This window comes from Lutra lutra, chromosome 17, assembly GCF_902655055.1.
Source record: "Lutra lutra chromosome 17, mLutLut1.2, whole genome shotgun sequence".
In the NCBI taxonomy this organism is placed as follows: Eukaryota; Metazoa; Chordata; class Mammalia; order Carnivora; family Mustelidae; genus Lutra; species Lutra lutra.
The window spans coordinates 41,794,721-41,818,354 of NC_062294.1; the positions used below are offsets into that span (position 1 = coordinate 41,794,721).

The window sequence follows — 23,634 nt, forward strand, 5'->3', positions numbered from 1 at the left end:
ATATGGCTTTTACAAGTGAGAAGAGGACGCCTGCGTGCTGCGTTTCTCCTCAGCCCTACGTTTGACTTTAATTAAAGGCAGAACCTGAGGTCTTTCTATCACTAATGATCGTGGAAAATTAGCTTCTAATTCCCAGGGGTCGCCAGAGTGATGCACCCTGAGGCGGAGAGGGGACAGAGGGGGAAGTGGAACAGGAGGCACAGATGGCAGATGGCCCTGCTGGGCTGCCACTTCAGAGCCCCGCTCCAGCCCACCCGCCCTCCAGGCCCCTGCGGGAAAGGGGGCCTTGCTCACCTCTGCCAGGAAGGAGGGCTGACCCCAGGCAGCAGCTGGTGGGGGAAGCGCCTCTGAGCTGGGGGTGATGGTCATTGGTCATCGTCCTGGTGGCCGCAGGGCAAAGGGATGGGAACTTCTGAAATGCCCACGTGTGTACGCACGTGTGTGGACACACGTCCCCCCCACACCCGTGCTCACCCAGACACACAGACACAAGCCCTCACCCTCTCCATTCACAGGATGGAGTAACAGACATGCCTGTGCTCACACACACAGTCCCAGGTGAGCCGAGGGCCCTCACGGAGGCTGGCGTCTTTGTGGGAGCCAGCAGGCTAGTGCTGTGCTGGGAGGGCCAGGCCAACAGACTGGTCTCACCGAGGGCTTCCGAGAGGGACGGAGTGGCCCTGCGCCCCTGCCCACTAACAGACCAGGTGTGTGCCGGCCTGGGTCCACTGTGTGGCTCCCTCCGTCGCGGGCGGAGTGGTTGCTCCTGGGACGTGATGCGGGGAGTGGCAGATAGCACTTCTTGGACCTCGACCTGAAATGTGCCTCTATCACTTCACCACAGCGTGGCCTTGGGCAAGTTACTCAGCCTCTATGAGCCTGTTTCCTCATCCTTGTCCTAGTTTTTCACGCATCGTTTGTACCTAGGGGACTCAGTAGCCCACTCTGTGTCATGCCTTCCCCTTTTCTCCTGGTCTTTGAGTTTGGAGGTGCTGACCTCACTCCCAGCTCCAAGAAGGGCAGTTTCATCCCACTGGTCCCAAGCCTGTGCCCACCAGCATGAGGTATGGCCCCCAACCCTAGGCACTGGGTCGGGGCGGCGGCCTTCAGCTCAGGGTCCAGGAGCTTGGCTCCACGGTTAGGGACCAGGGCTCCCCCTCTCCTGCCGGATGGAACGAGGATGCCCCTAGGCATCCTGTGGCCGCAGCCATCAAACAACCATGCAGAAGCCATCTGAGGATAAAACGTGCCCGAGGACAGAGGAATGGAGCCTCGGGAAGGATCCGGGTCCTGATGACTCTGTGGAACTACGGGATTCCCAGTGGGGTAGGGTTTCTGTTACTTAACCTCCCAGCACATCCTGCTTGTCACAAGCTTTGTGTCAAATGCTGGCCTGACACTGTCTGCACACAGTTGATGACAACCACTGAGGCAGGCAGGAGCTGGGCTACTGTGACAGCATACCACAGACGAGAGGGTTTCAACAGCCAAAATGTGTTGCCTCTGAGTCCCAGAGGCTGGAAGTCTGAGCTCAAGGTGTCAGCAAGGTTGGCCCCTTCTGAGGGTGGTAAAGGGAGATCTGTGCCAGGCCTCTCCGCTAGATTCTGGGGAGGGGTTGCTGCTAATCTTTGGCATTCTTTGGCTTGTAGATCTCTGCCTTTATCCTCATGTGGCATTCTCGCTGCATGCGTGTCTGTCCAGATTTCCCCCTTTTATAACAACCCTGGTCATATTAGGTTAGAGGCTCAGCCTACTCCAACATGACCTCTTAGCTCGTTACCTCTGTGATGACCCTCTTCCCAAATGAGGTCATAGTCTGAGGTATGGGGGATTAGGACTCCAACATGGGAATTTGGCAGGGGCGACACAGTTCAATCCATGACTGGTGCATAGGAGCATGACTGTGTGTGCGTGTGTGCACGTGCGTGTGTGTGTGTATCACTGCTGGGTGGACTGTGCCACCGCAGTGACTGTCCTCCATGCCGGAAGCCTGTGTTTCTCTGTGAGCGCCATCCAGTTACAGAGCTGTAGGGTGCAGCTCCAGACCTGCGAGGCAGTGGCCTCTCTCCACACCAGCTGACTCACAGTCTTTTTCTCCTCTCAGCTGCTTTTGCACAAAATTCCTTGAATCCTTCAGAGGTCAGGTGCCTTTCCCCAGTCTGGGTGATGCTCTTCATGGCCGCAGTGGCAATGGGTGGACCCCCCAGCCAAATCCAGTTTGGACATGAATTTTGATCAACTCAGGTAGGTTTGAAAAATGTGTGTTGTTTGCCAATTTGAGAATCAGGAAATTTCACATTAAAAATCCAGGTTTCCAGGGTGCCCGGGTAGCTCAGTCCGTTAAACGTCGGACTCTTGATTTTGGCTCAGGTCACAATCTCAGGGTCACGGGATCAAGCCTTGTGTTGGGTTCTCACTGCTCAGCAGGGAGTCTGCTTGAGATTCTCTCCCTCTCCCTCGGCCCCTCCCCTCCCTTAAATAAATAAATAAATAATCTTTTTTTAAAATCCACGTTTCCAATTTGGAAGATCTGAAGGTCTGGATCTGCCACCAAGGGTCATTGGCTATGTCATTCTGATAATAATTTCCATTATGAAAATGCCATATAGTTAGTATAGGAAATGGACTGCTTCTGACAGGTGTGTTCACTGTAGACCGATGATTGGCCACTCTGGATCTCATCATGAAAATGTGTATTTCTACCTGTGTCTTTCTCCTTGCAACAACCATGCAGGAAATTAGGGCTTAAGTGCCCTTTCATATGACATGGTGACACAAGGGCATGCGTGGGACCTGCATGGGTGCCGTTCTGCTGTGGGGTGCTCCCAGTCCGCTGAGTGCTGCCTACATCCTTGGCCCAGCAAACATGCCATAGAATACCATGTCCAGGGATTGTAAATACTTAGCCCCTTTTCTGTGTCCTCGAGGCCAAGATATAAGAACTCAGGGACATGGGACAGCAGAAAATAGGCTGAAAATTCAGGGGGAGATAAACCAGACCCCTTGTGTTGTTCAAGGTAAGCAATGAAGTCAACAAAGCTGTTTGGAGACCAGAACAAGACCACCCATGAAAGAGCATGTGCCCTGCAGGGAGAGGACTGGGACCCAGTGGCCCATCCCACCCATCCTGAGCCTCTTCCCACTAGCCAGGCATAGCAGGGAAGAGCCCAGAGCTCTTTCCTCTACATTAGTCTCTCACCTGTGTTAGAACAAAGCCCAGGGGCTCTAGGAACACACAGGAAGGTGCCTCACTTGGCCTGGGACCTTCAGGGAATGGTGAGAAATGAGACTAAAGGCAGGAGAGCTACAGACCCTGGATACTCAGCGAGCCTTGCAGGATATGCTAAGACATTCAAACTTGAACCACTGGGCAACTGGGAGCCCTCAGACTCTTGCAAAAAGGAGGGATACCAACTGTCCTTTGGGGACCAAAGTGGAGGTAGGGATCTGTCCAGGTGCTGAATCAGCCTCACTGAGGGGCTGGAAAAAAAGAGATGGACAGGAAACACACAGGAGGCTGAGTCCACAGTTGGAATGTGGGGAGAGGTGGAAGGAGGGTTAGGGTGACCCCAAATTTCTGGCTTCCCAACACCTTGTGGTGAAAGAGGGGGCAGGCATTGGAGGGTCAGTGAGGTACTTGAAGCACAGGATGTCTGCTGGAGGAAGACATGAGGCAGAGCCTCATGGAGAAGACAGGCTCCTGTCTTATGCATAGCTACTCCTTAGAACTTCCAGGTTACTCACATTCTGGTCCCCTCCTGGTAGCCTGAGGGAGACCCAATTCTCCATAACCAGGATAGGGCCAACAGAGTTGATTGCTCAGGTTGGAAAATACCAGCTGTTCTGAGGAGGGCTCCAGGGAAAATCATGCTGGACTAGAGAAGATCAAGGATGTGATGGTTAACCATGGAGCCATCTTAAAGGGGCCAGCCTGCTCCCACAGGGGATGTCCGTGCATGTGCACTGTGCGGACACACAGGGCACACCTGCTCGACTCCGCATGATCTCAACCCAAAGGACTGAGCTGGTCCTGCTATGCAAGGATCCCTTCCCCTTCTCTCTCCTCTTCCTAGCTCTCTCTTTGCTTGCCACACATTGCCCGAGCACCTACTCTGTGCCAGGCATTCTTGGCAGCTGAAAACACAAAGGCAAGTCCTCTGGGGGCTCCCTGTGCCAGCCACAAGGAGAGGGATTCCCTGGAAGAAAGCCAAACCTCCTTGCCATTCTCTCTTCTTCTGGAGTCTATGGATTGCTGTTTGCAGCTTGAAGGCAGCTGCACCCTGCCAGGGGCCAGGGCATTCTAGGTTTACTCATACACTCCTTTCTGTCCATATTATACCCCAACTTTCAATTTTGAGAAGTAAATATGCAATTTTTTCCTCCCTGTAATTTTCCCTGCTGTGGCTGTGGATGTCAGAGCAGCTGGAAAATGTGAAAAGCTCAGTGCTTTCTAAAAGTAAAAGGAGGCTATGCAGCATCATACATCGTCTGCTGCTCTTGGCAAGACCCAACGGCTTTGCTGGGGGTGGGGGGGAGATGCTCTCCAGGCTGTACTGTCAGGGGAACTTTTAACCCAGAAAATCCATGCCCCCACCTTCCATTAGCAATGAGATAATCGCCAAGAACTAAGCATGTGTGTGCGCACATGTGTGCATGTTGCAGAGACGTCTGCCGAGGTGAGGTAAGGGTATCTGCTTACGCAGTCTTTCTGTGTGTTCCTCTGGAGATTTTCAGCCCTTCATGTCTCAGTAGCTGAAGGTCAGGACAGTCTGATCTACGCTTTTGTTTGGAAGAAGCAGTGAATGGGGTGCGGAGAGGCAAGATTTGAGTCAGGCAGATCTGATATGGCTTATGTAGACATAACTTTGGCCATGTTTAGTCCCTCTGGGTCCTAATTTCACCATCATAAAATGGTGGTAGACTTGGAGATGTGCTATCCAGATCCCCCTCCAGGAAGGACTCACTGACTGCCCACAGGACGTGTGGTCAGCAGCCACCTCCCAGCTGTCAGCTCCTTCAGGATCTACTGTGGTTGCAGCAAACTGTCCTCTCTGGGGTTGTGCCTTTCCCTGGGCATGCCACATCCAGTTATTGAGCAGAGTGATGCATGAAGGTGCAGCCATTTCTGCCCAATGTGGGACACTCCCACGGGCCACACCTACTTCAGCCCTCCCTACCCAGGCTGGGTTGGACCGGCATCCCTGTCTAACCTCTTCTGCTTGCTTTGGCCTCCTCCCTTTTCCCTTCACAGGTTTTGATCCTTAATAAAAGTTTTGCACCCTAAACTCCATCCCCACATCTCCTTATAGAGAACCAATCCCGTATCCAATAGAGATAATGATTTTACTTCACGAGGTTATTGTTCAAAAGTTTTGCACCCTAAACTCCATCCCCACATCTCCTTACAGAGAACCAATCCCGTATCTAATAGAGATAATGATTTTACTTCACGAGGTTATTGTTCAAAAGCTAAATGGGATGTTTATATAGTATCCCGCATGCTACCTGGAAGGTTAACAAAGCATGATATACATCTATGCCTTCTCCTTACCCTAAAAACTATGACACTAAATCCCATCCAGGCCTTGAGCCTGTGCTGTGTAATATTGGCTTGGAGAATGTGGCCCTGAAAGTCTGTGCTGCCTGCTAAGTTCGAGGGCCGGGCAGAGGACTCGGGAGCCAGTCTTGTCCCTGTGAAGTTCATTATCCATGGATCACATCAGCCCTCTTTAAGGTTCCTCCCTGAAAAAGAAATTGAGCATGCAAATGCTCTTTTATCATAATCACCACGTATCCACAGGGTAATTCATAAAAGGGCTGGAAATATATTGAAATTCAATATTGTTTGAGTCCAAATCAATATTAATAATTGTTTGCATTTTTAAAGTGCAATTTGCAATTGAAAAATGCACAAAGATCAACCAGTAGTTGCTAACACATCAAATTTTCCTATTAAAGGCATAGTCCCTTAACTTTAAAATGTTTCTTATACAACAAAGGATGGCGCTGATCCATGAAAATGGTTACCTATTATTTACATGCACAACATTAGAATTTGCTTCCATTATGCACGAATGGAAAGGCCAGTTACTTTTAAGTTCTTGATTTTTAAGAAATTAAACCGTTCATTTTGAGATAATTTTAGATGCACATAACAGTTGTAAGAAATAATACAGAGTAATCTCAATGTGCCCTTTTTCCTGTTTCCCCTGTACATCTTGTAATAGTATAGTATAATATCACAGTGAGGGTATTGACACTGATACAGTCAAGATGAAGGACATCTCCGTCACCACGAGAATCCCTCGTGTTGCCCTTTTAAATTCTTTAAAAATTGAAGATATTTATTTATTTATTTGAGAGAAAGAGAGCACGTGAGTGGGAAGGAGGGGCAGAGAGAGAATCTCAAGCAGACTCCCTGCTGAGCAGGGAGCCTGACATGGGGCTCAGTCCCATGAACCATGAGATCAAGACCTGAGGTGAAACCGGGAGTCAGAGGCTTAACTGGCTGAGCCACCGAAGGGCCTCCTCCCCCTAATTAAAGATTTTTAGATGACAAAGGTGACTGTGGATACAGCGGAATCCCCATCATTAGCCTTGTTTGGATTTCTGCCTTGAAATGAATTCTATCCCTAAATTGAGGCATGACTCAGTGCGGCTCAGTGTAGATGTTGAGACAGAGAGCAGTGGTCATGTAGGGAGGGAGTGACCTCAAGTGGGACTCGTCTCACCCAGACAGGCCTCAGAGAAACAAGGCTTTGTGGCTCAGAAAGAATCTGAGAACACAATTTCAAGTTTAACACTTGGATTAGAGTGCTTTGCTCCCTCCACAAGGACAGAGTTGTCTTGAAGGGAAAGAGCTGGGCAGCTTTGGTCCATGGAGGCCAGCAGTGATCCAGATTTGTGGCAAGGGATGGGTGGCAGGTGTGCATAAGGGATGTCTTGGCTGAAAGTCCTGCTCTGCCTGACTGTGGCCTTGTGCAAATGAAATTCACAAAAACACCCTTCTCCCTGGACATTTGTCTCACAGCAGAGCCACAAGGAACTTGGGAATTCATCTTCAATGGATATTTTGGATGCAGCCTGGTTCTGAGATTAGGAAATCAACTCATGAGGGTCCCACAGCTTGGGGGGACAGCCAGGCCTAGAACCTGGGCTCCCCACTCTGAGCCTGGTATCCATCTTGTGACATCTGACTACTTTGTTCAGGCTGCCTGGTCCACAAACGCAGCTCCCCTGTGTCCTGGTCATGCTGCACATGGGCATGAAGTTGACCCCTCTCTGGTGCTCAGCTCCTGGGCCCACAGGCAATCATCAGTGCAGTGAGGGAAACTAACAGATAGAGGGTGGTTTCTGCTCAGTTTCAACCTTTAGTTTGCTTTTGTTGATTTTTTTTTTTTACTGTGGTAAATATGTATAATATTAAATTTACTGGTTTTTTAAAGTTTTTGTTTATTTATTCATTTATCTGCACACTCAATGTGGGGCTTGAACTCAAGACTTCAAGATCAAGAGTCACATGCACTTTTGACTGAGCCAGCCCTGCACCCCTAAGATATACTGTTTTAATCATTTTAAGTCCAGAGGCATTAAATACATTCACATTGCTGTGCAACCGTCACCAACATCCATCTCTAGAACCTCCTTCAACTTCCCCAGCTGAAACCCTGTGTCCATTAATCAATGATGCCCCCTCCCCTCTCCCCTGGTAACCATGATTCTACATCCTGCCCCTGAACTGGACTGCGTGGAGTCATACAGTGTTCATCCTGCTGCGCCTAGCTAGTTTCACGTACCACAGTGTCCTCCGTGCTCACCCATGTTGTAGCGTGTGTTGTGTCTGTTGACTTACTCATGTGTTCATTTCTTTTCTTTTTCTTTTTCTTTTTTTAGAGGCTTTATTTATTTATTTGACAGAGAGAAAGAGAGAACACGAGCAGGGAAAGCAGCCTCATTTGTTTTGTTTTCAGATTGAACATGTAAGCAGAATCATACAGTGTTTGTCTTTCTTAGTCTGAATTATTTCACTTAACAGAATACCCTCTAGTTCCATCCCTATTGCAAATGGCAAGATCCCATTCTTTTTTATAAGATGAATAACATTGCATTGTGTGTGTGTGTGTGTGTGTGTGTGTATGTGCTTTTAGGTATGTGTGCCTATATATACAATCTCTTTATCCACTCATCTATTGATGGACAGACACTTGGGTTACTTCCATATCTTGGCTATTGCAAAAAAAATGCTGTAGTGAACATAGGAGTGCATATTGTCTTTTTTTTTTTAAGATTTTATTTATTTATTTGACAGACAGAGATCACAAGTAGGTAGAGAGGCAAGCAGAGAGAGAGAGGAAGGGAAGCAGGCTCCCCACTGAGCAGAGAGCCCGATGTGGGGCTTGATCCCGGGACCCTGAGATCATGACCTGAGCTGAAGGCCGAGGCTTTAACCCATTGAGCCACCCAGGTGCCCCCATATTATCTTTTTGAATTAACTTGTTTTCATTTTCTTTGGGCAAATACCAAGAAGCAGAATTGCTAGGTCGTATAGTATTTCTATTCTTAATTTTTTGAGGAACTTCCATACTGTTTCAAATAGTAGCTGCCCCAATTTACATTCCCACCAACCATGCATTGAGGGTTCCTTTTTCTCCACCTCTTTGCCAGGGTTTGTTGTTTCTTGTGTTTTTTATTTTAGCCATTCTGACAGGTGTGAGGTGGTATCTCACTGTGGTTTTGATTTGCATTTCCCCACTGATTAGTGATGTTGGTCATCTTTTCATGTGTCTATTGGCCATCTGTATGTCTTCTTTGGAAAAATGTCTATACAGGTCTTCTGCCCATTTTTAAATGGGATTATTTGTGGGGTTTTGCATTGAGTTGAATGAGAGCTTTATATATTTTAGATATTAACCCCTGAGCAGATATCATTCGCAAAAATCTTCCCTCGTTCAGTAGGTTGCTTTTTCGTTTTGTTGATGGTTTCCTTTGCTGTACAAAAGCTTTTTCATTTGCTATAGTCCCAATTGTTTGTTTTTGCTAATATTGCTAAGGGGTGCCTAGGTGGCTCAGTTGGTTAAGCATCTGTCTTCTGCTCAGGTCATGGTGCCAGGGTCATAGGACCGAGCCCCCACATCAGGTTCCCTGCTCAGTGGGGAATCTGCATCTCCCTCTCTCTCTGCCATCCCCTTGCTCGTGCTCTCTTGCATTCTCTCTCTATCAAAGAAATAAATAAAATACTTAAAAGAAAAAAGAAAGATATTGCTCAGGCCAATGCCTGAGAATTTACTGCTTATGTTTTCTTTTAGGATTTTTATGGCTTTAGGCCTTACATTTAGGTCTTTAACCCATTTTGCATTTATTTTTGTGTATAGTGAAAGTGGTCCAGTTTCATTCTTTTGCATGTAGCTCTCCATTTGCCCCAACGCTATTTATTGAAGGGACTGTCTTTTTCCTGCTGTTTATTTTTGCCTTTTTTTGTTGAAGATTAATTGACTATATCACTGTAAATTTATTTCTGGGCTCTCTATTTTCTTCTGTTGATCTATGTGTCTGTGTGCCAGAACCATCCTGTTTTGATTACTATAGCTTTGTAGTATAGTTTGAAATCTAGGATTGTGATACTTCCTGCATTGTTCTTAAGGTGCTTGGGCTGTTTGGGGTCTTTTGTGGTTCCATATAAATTTTAGGATTATTTTTTGCAGTTCTGTGAAAATAATATTTGCATTTTGAGAAGGATTGCATTGCATCTGTAGATTGCTTTGGGTCATATGGATATTTTAACTATTTTAATTCTTCCAATCCATAACCATGGTGTATCTTCCTATTAATCATGGTCAGTTTCTTTCATCAATGTTTTACAGTTTTCAGAATATAAGTCTTCACCTCCTTGGCTGAATCTATTTGTAGATATCCTGTTCTTTTTGATACAATTATAAATGGGATTGTTTTCTTAATTTCATTTCTGTGAGTTACTTGTGAGTTACTAGTGTGTAGAAATGCAACATTTCTGTATCTTGATTTCATATCCTATAACTGCACTGAATTCCTTTATTAGATCTAATAGTGCTCTTGGAACGTGCTCTTGGAGACCTGGATGCAGAGGCCCGTCATCTGGTGGATGAGGCTAAAAATCTTGTTAGTGTCACTTTTGACATTAGCAAGATGAATCGGTGACCCTGAATTCAATTGCCTTACGCACACTTTTCACAGTGACTAGCCAAGGGGAGTGGGGTAGTGGGGTTTATTTCTGCTCTTAACTACACTGCATCTTTAACGGTTGAAGCCCGCATAGGATATAGATATCACCACTAGTGGTAGTGACAGTCGGTCACACTTCAGTTAAGCCAGTGACTGCACTCATTGATTTCATGGGTAATTGCTAGTTGGTAGATAAAGCCCTCCAGGTGATTAACAGTCTTGATAAAAGCGACCTAGTGATGGTTCTTCACGTTAGAAGTCCTTGCTGGTTGGACAGTCTCTGTGACAGGTTGCGTTGAATGATGTCTTCCTTGTAAATGGTGAGCCCACCAGCGAGGATTACTGATGCAGACAGTTGATGGGGTTGTTTTTGTATATTTATGTTTATGTACAGAACTTTGTAAAAAAGAAACTGTATATATTAAAAAAAATGCAAAAAACAACAACAACAAAAAAGTTTTTTTGGTAGAATCTTTAGGGTTATATATGTATACTTCTCTATATAGTATTGTGTACATATCATTTGCTAATAGTGACATTTTGCTTCTTCCTCAACAATTTGGAAGCTTTCTATTTCTTTTTCTTGTCCGATTGCTATGGCTTGGACTTCCAATACTATGTTGAATAAAAGTGGTGAGAAGAGTCTCTTTGTCTAATTCCTAGTTTTAGAGGAAAAGCTTTTGGCTTTTCATCATTGAGTATGATGTTAACTGTGGGTTTGTCATATATGACCTTTATTATGTTGAGGTATGTTCTCTCTATGTGTATAGAGAGTATAGTAAACACTCTGTTGAGAGTTTATCATGAGCGAATGCTGAATTTTGTCAAATGCTTTTTCTGCGTCTACTGAGATGATCATATGACTTTATCTTTCATTTGGTGTATGTTGTGTATTTGTGTTGTTTTGTGAGTGCTGAACAACTATCCTGCATCCCTGGAATAAATCTCACTTGATATGCTGAATGATGCTTTTCATGCAGTTTCAAATTCAGTTTGCTAATATTTTGTTTGGGGAGTTTTGCATCTGTGTTCATCAGGGATATCGGTCTGTTATTTTGTTTTTTTGTCATGGCTATGTCTGGCTTGGGTATCAGGGTAATGTTGTCCTTATAGAATTAATTTGGAAACATTTCTTCCTCTTCTATTTTTGGGAATAGTTTGAGAAGGATAGGTATTACCTCTTCCTTAATTGTTTGGTAAAAATTCATCTGTAAAGCCATCTGGTTCTGGACTTCTGCTTGTTGGGAGTTTTTTGATTACTCATTTAATTTCACTACTAGTAATTAGTTCAAATTTCATATTTCTTCCTGATTCAGTTATGAAAGATTGTATGTGTCTAACAGTCTATCCATCTGTTCTAAGTTGTCCAATTTGTTGACTTTTTTTTTTTTTAGTAGTCCCTTATAATCCTTTGTATTTCTGTGCTCTTGGTTGTAACTTCTCTTTTGTTTCTGATTTTACTTATGTTAGTCCTCTCTTTTTCTTGATGAAAAAGTTAAATATTTATTAATTCTATCTTTTCAAAGAAACAGCTAATCATTTCATTGATCTTTTCTATGGTTTGTTTGTTTGTTCATTGGTCCCTATTTCACTTATTACTGCTCTGTCTTTATTTCCTTCCTTCTACCAACCTTGTGCTTTGTTTGTTCTTTTTCTAGCTCCTTTAGGTGTAAGGTTAGATTGTTTGAGATTCTTCTTGCTTTTCGAGGTAGGCCCATATCATTATAAGCTTCCCTCTTTTTTTTTTTTTTTAGGGATTTTATTTATTTCACAGACAGAGATCACAATTAGGCAAAGAAAGAGGAAGGGAAGCAAGCTCCCTGCTGAGCAGAGAGCCCACCCAATACAGGGCTCGATCCCAGGATGCTGGGATCATGACGTGAGCTGAAGGCAGAGGCTTTAACCCACTGAGCCACCCAGGCACCCCATAAACATCCCTCTTAGAACTGCTTTTGGTGTTGTCCCAGAGATTTTGAACCATTCTGTTTTCACTTTCCTTTGTCTCCATGTATTTTTTTTGTTTCCTCTTTGATTTCCTCTTTGATCTACCAGTTACTTAGTAATGTGTTGCTTAGCTTCTACACATCTGTGTTTTTTCCAGTTTTTTCTTATAACTGATTTCTCGTTTTACACCATTGTAGTTGGAAAAGATGCTTGATATGATTTCAATCACAAATTTATTGAGACTTGTTTTGTGGCGTAACATATGATCTATCCTGGAAAATGTTTTATGTGCACTTGAAAAGAATGTATATTCTGCTGTTTTTAGATGAAATGTTCTGTATATATCTGTTAAGCCCATCTGGTGTAATGTGTCATTCAAAACTGCTGCTTCCTTATTGATTTTCTGTCTAGATGATCTATCCATTGATGTAAATGGGGTGTTAAAATCCCCTACTATTATTGGAGTACTCTCAATTTCTCTCTTTATGTCTGTTAATATTTGCTTTATATACTTAGATGCTCCTATGTTACTTGCACAGATATTTGCAATTATATCCTCTTGTTGGAGTGATCCTTTTATCATTATACAGTGTCCTTCTTATTCCTCTTGCTACGGTCTTTGTTTTAAAGTCTATTTGGTGTGATTGCTTGCTATCCTCACTTTGTTTTTTCTTCCACTTGCATGGATTATCTTTTTTTCATCCCCTCAGTTTCAGTCTTTATGTGTCTTAGATCCGAATGAGTCTCTTGTGGGAAGCATATAGTTGGGTTAGTTTTTCTGTATTTTTAGTCACCCTGTGTCTTTTGATTGCAGCATTTACCCCAGTTACATTTAAAGTAATTATTGAAAAGCATGTATTTGTTGTCATTTGTGAATTATGTTTGTGATTGTTTTTGTAGTTCTCTGTTCATTTCTTCTTCTCTTTCTCTCTTCTCTTGTGTTTAATGTCTTTTAGTGCTATACTTGGGATCCTTTCTCTTTATTTTTTGTGTATCTATGATAGGTTTTTGGTTTCTGGTTACTATGAGGTTCATATGTAACTTCCTATGTGTATAGCAATTTATATTAAGTTAATGGTCATTTAGGTTTGAACACATTTTAAAAGCACTAAATTTTTACTCCCCCTCCACATTTTATGTATAAGATGTCATATTTTACATCTTTTTACTTTATATAAAGTAATTTACATTACTTTTTTTTACTACTTTTTGTAGATATAATTGATTTTACTGCTTTTATGTTTTAACCTTCATACTAGCTTTATAAGTGATTGATCTACTACCTTTACTATATGTTTGCTTTATCAGTTAAAGTTTTTTCTGTCATAATTTTCTTACTTCTAGTTATGGGTCTTTTCTTTTACCAGAAGAATTCCCTTTAACATTTCTTATAGTCTAGTTTAGTGGTGATGCACTCCTTTAACTTTTGTCTGGGAAACACTTCATCTTTCTTTCAATTCTGAACATTGCTGGGTATTCAATTCTGAACATTGCTGGGTAGAGTATTCTTGGATATAGGTTTCTTCCTTTCAGTACTTTGAATTCCTCAGGCTGTTTTCTCCTGGCCTGCAAAGTTTCTGCTGAAAAATCAGCTGATAGCCTTATGGGGTTTCCCTTGTATGTAACTGTTTTTCTCCTGTTGCTTTTAAAATTCTCTCTTTATCTTTAGTTATTGCCATTGTAATTATTGTGTGTCTTGATGTGGACCCCCTTGGGTTCATCTTGTTTGGAGCTCTCTGAGATTCCTGGATCTGGATATCTGTTTCCTTCCCCAGGTTAGGGAAGTTTTCAGTTATTATTTCTTCAAATAAGATTTCTATCTCCTTTTCTCTCTTCTCCATCTGAGACTCCTGTAATGTGAATGTTATTTTGCTTGATGTTGTCACAGAAGTCCCTTAACTTATTTTCATTTTTAAAAAACCTTTTTTCTTATTTCAGTCTAGTTGTTTTTACTACCCTGACTTCCAGGTCATTGATCTGTTCTTTGCATCCTCTAATCTGTTGATTCTTCTGGCGTATTTTTCATTTCACTTATTGTGTTCTTCAGCTCTGACTGGTTCTTTTTAAATACTCTCTATCTCTTTGTTAAAGTTCTTACTGAGTTCTTCCAGTCTCCTCTCAAGTCTGGTGAGTATCTATAACCATTAATTTGAATTCTTTATCAGATAGATTCCTTATCTGTGTTTTGTTTAGCTTGTGTTCTAGGGTTTTGTCTTGTTCTTGTGTTTGAATCATATACCTCTGCCTCCTCACTTTGTCTGACTCTGTGGTTGTTCTATATGTATATATGTGGTGCTCCTCTATGTGGGCTGGAAGCACCCTCTAGTTATGACTGGGCTGAGGGTGCACTGGTGGGTGGAGCCAGTTTTCAGCCTAACTTGTCTGGTGGGCTGGGCTTGGCTCACATGCTATTGGATAAAAGGGTCATGTGCTAGTTGGTAGGGCTCATTCCCTCACTCCCTGAGTCAGTATTTGTTCTGGAGATGTGCCAGTTCTGACCAGAGCTGCCTGTTGGGTGTGGGAACTGATAGTCACTCTGGCAGGGCATTGGTCCCAGCTGGGGTGGCTCATTGTGGGAGCCACTTTGGAGAGGTGTCTGCTGGTAGGTTGGTTTGGTGGCGGGGGGGCTAGTCTTCAGAAGAATTCTGGGGCAGGGCAAGTTAGATGGAGAGTGTCAGAACTGGCTCCCTCAAGCATCTGGCCAAGACAAAAGGCAGGCAAGAGAAATAGCACCTGCCAGGACTTCCCATTCCTGGAGAAAACTCTCGCAGATCCCTAACCCTCCAACACATACCCTAGAATTAGTCCATAAATCCCCTTCATGTATACCCCTGACGCTTTTTAAACTGCTGCTTCTGTTGCTGGCTCTTGGGCCCAGCGATAGAGTGCACTGGCCCTTTAAGACTGGAGAATCGGTTTCCTATAAACTTCCAACTCTTCCAAAGGTAAACCCTGCTGATTTTCAAAGCCAGACATCATGGGGGCTCATCTTCTCTGTGCAGGTCCTCAGGGCCAGGGATGCCTGATGTGGGGCTAATCCTCTTTACTCCTCCATACCTGTGATGTCCCTCCTGCTTGTGAATTGCCACGCTGGGGGTTTGGTTCCCGACTTTGTCTCTGACCCTCGTACACTTCTCAATATGGCCTTCTCTTGATGTCTTTAGCTCAGGAAGATCTGTTTGGCTAGGCTTCAGGTTGTTTTCAGAGTGAGCTGTCACACATGTAGTTGATGCTTCAGTATGTCCCCAGGTGGAGGTGAACTTAGGATCGTCCCTCTCCACTGTCTTCCCCCACTCTCCTCATTGACTTTGGATCAACACATTAAAACTTCAGTTTCGCGTAGGAGTTTCCTAGCATAATTCATTTTATGGCATCTAAATGACTTGTATATTTTTACTTATGTATATTAATACGTGTGTGTGTGTGTGTGTGTGTGTATATATATATATATATATGTATATATATATATATATATATATGAATAGAGTCCACATTTACCTCCATGAGTGTATTGGTCTTCAAGCCTCATGATTTGAACTCTGCCTTAGCAAAATGAGGATACAAAAGAGGCATCCTTGCGGTGGGTGTGCGTTGGGTACGTGGGAGCTGCCAGGTTCCATCAGGATCTCTAATGGACCCCACTTCCTCGCCTCCTCTTTTCTCACAGGACTGGACTCCTCTTTGGACCTAATTCTAACCCAGACCTGATCAAAACAAACCCACAGCTCCCTGAGACAGCATAACCTTTTAGAAATACCAGGTCCGTGGAGTGCCTCTCTGCAGATGGCCCAGATATGCTCTCACCACATGCAACACAGGTTAAGTTGATCACCTGCCTTGTGCCAGATACTGTGCTAAGTGCTGGGAATATGAAGGTGCGGAGAGGGTGTGACACTGTTCTCGGGGCTCCAAGAGTTTGAGGCAGTTGTGTGAACACTCTCCGCATGGTGAGAGAAGGGCTGTTATCGAGGTAACACATGCTCATGGGATTGGGGGTGCTGAATCTGCATCCCAGATTCTGCCAGGGTGGGACTCGGTTTCTCTACCTGCACAATAACTATCCCCTAGCCTGCCTCATAAAATGCCCTAAAAATGAAGTCTTGAGCAGAGATGGTATCCACAGTGTGGTCGTTTCCCTGAAAGCAATCAGGGCGTCATAGCTTGTGACTCCTTGGCCAGGCTCTCAGAGACCCCTCGCTGCAGCTGTGTGTTTGCAGGCTTCTCCTCAGTGTAAGCAGTGGTGGAAAGCTGGGCTGTAGCCTAGTAGATTCGTGGGGCTGTAGCCTAGTAGATTTGGGGCTGTTTGAGCCTGATTTATGCCTTGGCCTCTGCCTTAGGGCTCCCTTTCTCCCATCCAGCAGAAAGTATGGGGAATTGGAGGGAATCCCTGCCTTATAATGGAGAGGAGTAGGGCAGGTGAACTGCACCTTCCCCAGGAGTGGGGTGCACCCATGCGGGCTGGTGTGTGCTGAGGCTGGGCTCTGGGCATTTCAGGACCCAGGTCAGCGCCCTCCTGCCAGTGGCAGGGCCGGAGTCCACAACCCCGCCTCTGTCTGTCTTGCACCATTCGCCACCCTTGCCGGGCATTGCAACTTTATGCCTACGCATAAAAACTAGAGGGACTCATCCCAGAGTTTGCTGCTGCCGCCGCTGCTGTTAGGTTTTAATTAGCTGCAGGATTTTATTGAGCTGAAATCAAGAAGAACCCCATCTCAGAAGCAAGCAGGAGCCACACACACACGGAAGAACTTGTCTGACAAAACAGATGGAGGTGGCGTTCTCGGGGGACTGGGCTGTGTGCTCCGTTTCAGTGAGGAGTAAATGAGTTCCTGAGGCCAGGACGCTGAGCAGGGAAGGCGGGAGGTCAGCCCCATCGCAGGAGGCTTGTCAGGGGCGGAGCGGAGGTGCAGCCCCCTCTGCGCCGCGGTGGAATGCTTGGTGCCGGATTCAAGGTGACGGCAGTGCCTGGCTCCATTCTCCTCAAGTTGCCATAGCAGCCTCTCTCCCGATGAGCAGCTCCTCCTGGAGCCCTCAGCCGGGAGGGACGTCATTGTTCGCTCCTGCCCATGCACGGAGGAGACTGACTGGACAGAGAACTTTCTGGGGCCCAGGGTCCACACACCAAGTGGGTGCTCCCAGGAGCACAGGGCCGGACGCCTCCGGCTGCCTCCAGTGGGGCACGGGAACAGGTCCTCACAGCCCGAGGGGGTCCTCTGGGTGACTGGGGGAAAGCATCCAGGCCTTGGAGCAGCCGCAGCCAAGCGTGTCCTTGGAGCCATCCGTCCATCGCCTGCCGGCCTGTCGCCACTGGAGGTGCGTGCGTTTTGGCTGAATTCCCAAGTCCTTGCTTATGCCCTAAAGTGAATTTTCCCGAGACAAATTTTTAAATCGGATAAATAAGGAAATGGGAGGAATCCTTGGCCCTGACCTGTGTCCCAGGAGGTGTTTGCAAAATTAATTGCATTTTTTTTTCCTTACAGTAAAAATTGGTGATGCCATTCAGGCCTCAGGGAGAGCACGCCACTGGGAAAACTAGGGATTGTGAAGACAGGACCTTCTGAAACTAAGTGGGCTGTTTATTTTTCTTGCCTTACTCCTCCTCACTCTGCCCTCAGTTACTTGAATTTTCTTATTGTCTGTTGGTCCTGGAAGAGAGGCAGGGAGGTGGGGGGTGAGGGGGACTTGTCAGGGGAGCCGAGTGGGATGCTGTGCACTGTAAGGTTTTAACAGTCCCAGGTGGGAGTGGAAGACTGTGAGTATGTCTATGGGGCCCTGGGCAGCCTGGCCCCGGCCTGTGACAGATCACGGAGTCCACTCCCCCTACAGCAACCCAATTCCCAGGAGACAAGCAGCCTTGGACCAGCATCTCCCCGTTGCCTTGAAAATAACATGTGACTTTGAAGACAAGGACCCTCATGGGAACAATAGAGGATCAGATACACACACTCCCTGGAGTGTCGGGTGATCGCCTATCTACCCTTCACCTTTAAAGGAAGGAGGTTCCTATGGGTTCTATGTTGTTGGCCCCCTCCTGGGGTGGTGAATACCCAGCCAGCCTGCAAGCCAGTTACCCAGGAGGGGAGGCACGTTAACCTTTTGATTCCATTTGCACATAGCAGGGAGTTGGCTGATTAGATGGTCTGCAGTGAGAACTAAACACTGAGAGGAAGGCGTCTGAGGGGAAATGCTGGAGTCTGATACTTAGGGAGGGCTCAGGGGAGCCACGCCTGCCTCTAACGCCAGCTTCCCTGGGCATGGAGAACAGAGAGGGTACTGTATTCTCCTGGACATCAACAAAAGGGAGGGTCTCTGAGACCAGACACTTGAATGGTTGATGCTCCCGCTGTGGTGAAGGTGCAGGTCCTAGGGCTGGTTTTCTCCCCCTAACCCCCGCCCCCCAGATTGGGGGTCAGGGATGTGGTCCTCATCCTGGCTCCCAGGCACGTAGGCTGCTGGAGGCTGGCTCCGTGTTGGGGGTTGGCTTGGGGGTCAGTTCAGAAACAAGTGAGGACAGGTCGCAGCTGCAGAATGGGGGAAGTCTGTATTGGCTAGGACTGTGACAGTGGGACAGTGACTGGGAGTGGGAGGGGACTGCCCGGTCCTTCCAGAGCCACTTCGGCCGCGCCAGCTCCTGCAAACAATGCAGTGATGATAGTATGTTCTTCTGAACCACCCCCGACAACCTTTTTTTTCCATCCAATAGAGCCTTTGCACCAAGATCGCGTGGCACTTTATTAGCTGTTTTACCGGGCAGCCGTGGGCCCAAGCCATAAAGTGGCCACTCTCTTTCCCTTCCTTCCTTCCTTCCTCTCTCTTTCCCTCACCCTAGGTCAGATGGACCTCCTGGCCTCGTGTCTGACCCAGGAGGCCCGTGAGGCTGCAGGCAGCACCCCAGCCCCGCACATCAGGGCTTCGTGGTACTTTCTTTACAGCTTGTGGCCTTGGTGGGGACTGTCGATGGTGTGTGCGTGTGTGCTCTGTGTGCATACGTGTGTGTATGTGTGTTAGAGCCCATGTATCTGATCTGGAAGGGACTTGAGCTCTCTCCCTAGCTAAGGGTCTTGTCCCTGCCGAATCCGTGTGTGTGACACTTTCCCACTCTTCTGACTCCTTTCCATCGGGGTTAACCAGTGGGGGGTTAAGCCAACTGCTTTGGGACAGGAGGCCTTCTGCCCCCCACCTTCCCCCAGACCTCGAGGCTGGCCCTGCACACAGGGCCTGTCACTGGGAGACTGAAGGACACAGTGTTGAGAGTGACCTTGTCCTTCAGTGGGGCCTGGGACCTGCACCACTGCGTCTGCGTCTTTGCAGGATGTTGAACCAGGCACTGCCCCCCAACCCCTCACCCCCCACCGCCAGGACAGTCCCATCCTGGGCAGCCACAGAGGGAGACGCCACAGAGCCCCACAAGGGACTTCAGGGTTTGAGCCTTTGGGGACATGCGGCTGCCTATTTTTACCCACTGCAAGCCCCCTGCAGTGGTGTCCCTGGTGATGGCGGGCGCAGCTGTCTTTCTTTGGGGCGGGGGCCGTTGCCAGGAGGTCGGGGCCAGTGGAAATTGAGCCAGCTCCAGAGACAAAACAGCCCTCCTCGGTGCTGCCTCCCAAACATAAGAGCTGGGAGGTCGTGGGAACCACCTGCTCAGCACAGCCCAGAGAGCCCTGTGCTCAGACGTGTTCCCCTGCATAGAGGCCTGGGGCAGGTTAATTAAAGTTAACTGAGTGAAAACATAATTACAGAGACTGCAGAGGGGAGAAACCCAAACCTGCAATTTAACACTCAGTCTCAGAGCTTTGCTGAGAACAGTCTAGACCTTGGGAATTTTTGTCTGGGCTGGGGAGGGAAGGATTCCTCTGACTTCTGCCTCATGCTCCCCTAGGAGCATGAGTTCACAGAGGGACAGGAGCTGGGGCTTCCTCCCCCAGCGCCTGGGTGCCTGGTCAGGAATGGGTTTCTCGACCACAGTACAGTGCCCAAGGAGACTCCAGGTGGGGAAGACTCCTTGTGCCAAGCAGCACATCTGGTCTGAGGACCTAACCACCCACCTGTGATCTCAGAAACTGCCCACCTTGTCTCAGCCTCCTTTAGAGCTGTCCTGTGTCAGAGCGGAGGAAGCTCCCGCAAGGCCTTTGGATAGAGAGAGGATGGTTTCTCTGCCCAGACTAGTAGGAATGGGTGAAAGCAAGGGGACAGAAGGCCTTTCTCTAAAGGTGGGGAGGAGGGTTCTGAAATCCCTGCCCGTCCAGCATGACCTCCTGTGCAAATCCCTCTTCAGCACCTGTTCCACTCCACCCGTGTCACACCCCACTTCAGGATCTTACCTCCTTCCTATGAGCAAATGGCCTCGGGCTGCCCCCATCTTGACCCACAGCCTGGCCCAGTTGGAGTCACTCGTTGGTATATGGGGTGTTTGGCATTTCTGGCTCTGCCCTTCAGGAGGAACCGGTGAGGGGCAAGTCACCTGGGCACGCTCTGGGTCGGCGGTGACGGGTGCCCATCGGCAGGAACACAAGGGAGGTTGTCACCTGCCTCTGAGCCTGGGATCTGTCAAATGTGGGTCTGGCTGCCTCAACTCCAGGCCCGAGGGCCTCAAGAATGGGAGTAGCTTGGTCTGGCCAGAGCTTCAGTTCCCTGTGACAGAGCTGACTAGCCGGTGGGGTCTCTATTCTGCTAGCCCACCCATCTGTCAGGGAGACACAGCCCTGGCTGGTGAGAGCAGCCACCAGGTGGGGGATTCTCTGCCCCTGGCAGCCTCTGGGCCTGGGAGGCGCCTTCCCAAAGCATCTGGCTCTGTAGGGATACTTGTCCCCAACACCCTGCAGAGAGGAGCCAGGGCAGAGAGATCCAAGAGCTTCTCTGTCCACCAGGCCACTTGTAAGGGACAAGGACCCAAATTGCTGGGCCTGTACCTAGACCCCCTATAGGGACCTATAGGGACACCAGTTCTTCTGGAAGCTCGGAGTGCCTGGACAGTGCAGGGGCTGATACTGGCTGTGGGTCTCTGGGGCCCCACCCTGGGCTCCCCCAGGCAGAGTCCAGAGAGTATCCCCCTGGTTTTTCTGGGGGTGCAAATACAGGAGACCCTGCTGGGAAGCTGGTGTCCCAGCCACAGGTGGTGACTAGACCTCCCTCAGCCTCCTGGGGTTGGAAAAGTGGAAGGGAAATGCCTGAGTAAGTTCTAAAGGACGGAAGGGTCGGGGATCATGCTTGGTCGCAGGCAGAGACTGGGGCCTCAGCCCGTACGGGATGTCTTGTGTCTCGGTGATGGACCCTCTTTCTCCCCGTCTGCCCCCGTAGACCGTGCCCTGATGGATGCATGGTGTGGACGATGAGGGAAGAACGCACCTCCCACACCGGAGAGGTGACCCTGGAGCAAGCCCCGGATGACCGCACGAGCCGGAACCATGCGGCTGGCCTGCATGTTCTCATCCATCCTGCTGTTCGGAGCCGCAGGCCTCCTCCTCTTCATCAGCCTGCAGGACCCCACGGAGCTCGCCCCTCGGCAGCTGCCAGGTGAGCCCCTGCGCTGGGCCCTGCTGCCCGCACGCCCCAGCTTTCCTGTCCAAAGGGCAGGCCTTCGTGACTGCCCTGGTGCCTAGTCTGTGCCCAGAGCCCCGGCAGGCAGAGGAGGGGGCCTGACCTTCTCCTGGGGGGCATCAGCCTCTGGCCTCTAGCCTGTGGTCTCTGGCCCGTGCCCTCCTCTTGAAATGATAGCCAGGCTCTCATTCACTTGTTGCCTTTGGTGAAGCTGAGGCTTAAGGAGAATTCTGCCATCTATGGGTGGTCTCTCCCATGTGGTCTGGGATATCAGAGGGTGAATGACTTCTCCTTGAGCTCATGCCCCTCCATGGGACTCTGCTTCTCTGCCAGCCCTGGGACCCCTCGAATCCAGGCCCTTTGGCCTGGGCAGAGGGGGTCAAGGTACCTCCTGCCTTTGTGAGGCTGAGATTGCTCCTGCTGGCATCCACCTGCTGCCTGCATCCCACGTGTCCCTCATGAGCCATGGAGGGGAGCGCCCCTCCTGACTTGCAGAGATCTGCTGAGGACAGGTGGAAGAGAAAGTGGAAGGGATGGTTCTGGAGCCTCAGGAGGGCAGGATATGGAGAGTGGGAGCTCAGGCAAGGAGCCCCATGCTGAGACCCAGCCCCCACTCATCTCTCAGTGGCGGGCCTGGGACATTTAGTGGGGAAGTCTGTGAAGATACCCCTGTGCTCCAGGACACAGATAATATGGAAGACGAGTAGAGACTGTGGGCTTAGGCAGATAAATTCCTGCACCAGTTTGCAGAAGAGCAGGGCCCTGCATAGGGCACCTGGCCCTTAGGGAGTGGGGGCCCAGGTACTCGGGCCTACAGCCCCCTTCTCAGCTCTGGCTGGCTCAGCTATCCTACGCACAGACTGAAGGCCTGTAGGCATCAGATGGAAAGTCAGAAGGAGCACCAGGAGGCTAGAATGAGGCCTGGCAGCTGCTACCAGAGGCCCCAGGCGGGGAGGCAGATGAGTTCACTCTTTCATCAAGAATCAGCAAGAGGTGGCCAAGGTGGTGGGACCCCAGGAGACAGCAGGTGAGTCACTAGGACTGACTCATGCCTGGGCCAGGCCCTCAGGGATAGTGGCTGTCAGAAGCGGGTCTAGGTTCTTCCCAGCTTGTGGAGAAGCAAGGATACTGCTTGCTTCTGAGCTGGCTCCTCTGTGGGGACTTTACAGCCCCATGTGAGCTTTAGAGTAGCTGGTGGCCCTGTGGCAGCAGAACCTGGCCCTGTAGGGTAGGGCTATCAGGCGGGCTGAGATCAGACCCCCTAGGTGTAGGGTTATCTGTGCTGAACAAGGGCCCTTAAACGTCGCTTGGGGTAAATAGTGTATCCTCAGGGTGACCCCTGGAACTGTGGTGCCCATTTTGGTGTGTGTTGTGTGGTTGTGGTGCACGCACGGGCAGCGGGTCCTTGTGTTCAGGGTCTGCGTTCTGTGGGATGAGCCTGGGAGAGGAGGCCCCTGTCTGTGAATGGCGTCCGTCTGGCCAGGGGTCATGCACTCAGCTGTGGTACGCTGTAGGGAGATGCTATATCCCTGGGCAGAGCTGGGGCCTGGTGGCGCGGACCCGCACCCCGCCATGACAGTCAGCCGGCAAAGCAGAACGCTTGCGCTTTGTGACTTCCGGCCCCTCATGCCAGCCGGCTGCCCCTGCGCATGCGCCCCCGGCCAGCTGCACTGCGCATGGCCTGTGGATCTTCTCCATTACCCGTGGGGCCAAACCCCGGAGGACCTCTGGGATTTCCAGGGTGGAGTGGCGAGCTGGGGAAGGAGCTCCGAGCCTCTGCAGGGCGTGGGGAGTGCCACGAAGCTTCGGTTCGAATTTCTCCCTGCAGTGGGGACGGCATGGGCGTGGCTGACTGGTGCAAGGAGCATACCTGGAGCTTGAGCCAGGTGGGCGTAATGGTGTAAATGGAGCTGGACCACCTGTGCCACGTGGCCGGGGATGGGCAACCTTGACGGT

The 23,634-nt window shown here is 48.6% G+C and overlaps 1 protein-coding gene across 2 annotated transcripts in view; it reads left to right on the forward strand.

Moving 5' to 3' along the window:
* The window catches only part of CHST8 (carbohydrate sulfotransferase 8), a 130,328-nt gene that overhangs the window by 44,922 nt on the left and 61,772 nt on the right, over positions 1-23,634 (forward strand). The window contains exons 1-2 of one of the 2 annotated variants that reach the window (XM_047712527.1): positions 17,115-17,454; positions 21,439-21,654. In XM_047712527.1, the coding sequence (XP_047568483.1) occupies positions 21,525-21,654 (130 nt within the window). In that variant the 5' untranslated portion in view covers positions 17,115-17,454; positions 21,439-21,524. Of the gene's footprint in view, positions 1-17,114; positions 17,455-21,438; positions 21,655-23,634 lie in introns of those variants that run through there. The other variant, XM_047712526.1, reaches the window with a different exon arrangement.